The 2205-nt window shown below is 35.3% G+C and overlaps 1 protein-coding gene across 5 annotated transcripts in view; it reads right to left on the bottom strand.

Annotated features, from left to right (window-relative positions):
* LOC106470946 (translation initiation factor eIF-2B subunit delta-like) overlaps window positions 1–2205 on the bottom strand; it is a 68733-nt gene that overhangs the window by 30755 nt on the left and 35773 nt on the right. For all 5 annotated transcript variants that reach the window (XM_022399588.1, XM_022399589.1, XM_022399587.1 and 2 more), the window contains one exon: window positions 480–594. In XM_022399588.1, coding sequence (XP_022255296.1) covers window positions 480–594 — 115 coding nt within the window. The remainder of the gene's footprint in view (window positions 1–479; window positions 595–2205) is intronic.

Here is a 2205-nt window from a genome sequence, read left to right as displayed (position 1 = left end):
CAAAATATATTTTGTTGATTTTCCAAGGTGTTTCCATTATTTTGTCCAACCTCTGTATAATAAAAAAATTATCATTGTGGAACTTTGTTCAACAAAAACAACAACTCCATGCATAAAGCAATCAAATCAGTGCTGTGCTTGATACTAAACACAGTATTTCAGGGTTTATAATGAGAACAATTTGAGGGAAAATCAAAATATAGTACAAGAAAGATAATCTTTTGTTTCTTTGGGAAAATAGTATCAATTCAGTTCTATGGTACTTAAATGAAATCCATGTCCCATTATGCAACCTAAGTAAAATAGCATAAAAAAAAAGCTACAAAATTTGAGTTTATATCACACTATTAATAATAAAATGAAATTTTTGGCAATTCTGCACTACTAATATTTCATTATTTTATATCATTACTTAAACCTAATCTAGATTAACCCATGAAAATATCAGAAGAATGAAAATAAATAATTTTTCTCCCTACTTCTTTTAAAGCAGTCAATAAAGCAACACAGCGAGCATTAGAACCACGGACAACACCCTGAGAAATCTGCAGACCAAGTCCGATGATAGAAGGATGGAGGTCGGATCCTGCTAATCTAATAGAAAACAAAAATTAACACAACAAACTTAAATATAAGGCAGATACTTTGTACAGAGTTTGTTCAACTTATCTTAATACATAAAACTTATTCTCAAGTGTTTTGGTGCTAAATTTTTAATTTTTTTACTATAAGTAAAGAAATATAAGAAGTAATAAAAAAGGTTTTATTTTCAATCATCATGCATGTATATATATAAATGAATAACTAGCTCTAATACTATTAGTTACATTAATTGTTAATAGGCAATTAACTCAGCACTATAAAACAATAACGTAAAATAAGCATTACAGAAGAAGTGCCATTGTCAGTCCTACTTGTCAATGTGATGTAACCATATCAACAGATTTTGATAAATGGGTAGAAATAGGTGAGCATCTTCAGCTCAAAGATGGCGAACTATGAGAGTTTGTTAAACAACAACAAGAAGTAGAGAGAGAAGAGAGGATGAAAAACTAAAACAAGAAAATGAGAGAAAGGAGAGACTTGAAAGAGAGAGAATAAAAGTACAAATTGAGAAAAAAGAAAAGAAGAGAGAGAAGAGATTGGAAATACAGAGAATAAGAGCACAAATTGAGATCACCATGCTCACCCAACAGGAAGATGAAGGACCCAAGAATGACAATGGGGTCAGGGCCAGCCAACCCAAGCTGCCCAAATTTGATGAACAGAAAGATGACATGGATGCTTTCCTGTAGAGATATGAAAGATTCACCCAAAGTCAGAACTGGGGCAAAGGTGACTGAGCAGTCTGTCTCAGCTCACTTCTCACAAGAAAAGGCCTACAATTGTATGCAGGCATGACATCAGAAGATGCCATGGACTATGACAAGTTAAAACTGGCCTTACTGAAATTCTATGAACTTACTGAGGAAGGTTGTCATCGAAAGTTCAGAGAAGTCAAACCTGACAGTGGAGAAATTGTATTTCAGTTTATGGCATGTCTATAGTGATGCTTTACAAGATGGACTAACATGGCCATATGTGAAAATAGTTTTGAGGGACTGGCAGATCTACTAATATGTAAACAGTTCATAATCATGTGCTCAACTGACATGTCACTGTTCCTAAAGGAGAGAGCACCAAAAGATGTGGAGGAGATGATCAAGCTGGCAGAACAGTATATAGAAGCTCACGTAGAGATGCTATGCTTGTTATGAAATGGGGCAAGTTGCAAGTGAGTGCAAGTCCATCACCAACAAGCAACAGCAGAAATATCAACATAAAGCAGTTGGAGCTACTTACAAAGATGGTGCTGGTAAGAAAAGACTGACTGTCACCATAGATCCTGCTGCTAGAAGAAACAGAATCAACACAACTCGTCAGATTCACCACAAAAAGGAAGTGCTTCTTCCATGATTAATCAGTGCACAACTGATGGCCAGCTGAAGTTAGCAAATGAATCAACAGTGCCAGTAGTGATTGGAGCATGTGAAAAACTTAAAGAGGTGTCAAAATATCATAACATGACCATAGGTAGAGACTATATCGGGGAAAAGGAAGTGAAAGTCTTACAAAACACTGGGTGCAGCAGTGAAAACCAGTTTAGTATCTGATAACCAGATAATAGGCAAGGTGTGCCTATGTGTGCTAGTTGATGAGACAGTG

This window comes from Limulus polyphemus, unplaced genomic scaffold (assembly GCF_000517525.1).
Source record: "Limulus polyphemus unplaced genomic scaffold, Limulus_polyphemus-2.1.2 Scaffold4312, whole genome shotgun sequence".
Taxonomy (NCBI): domain Eukaryota; kingdom Metazoa; phylum Arthropoda; class Merostomata; order Xiphosura; family Limulidae; genus Limulus; species Limulus polyphemus.
Note: the sequence above shows the minus strand (reverse complement) of the source record. Positions and strands in the feature narration are given on the sequence as shown.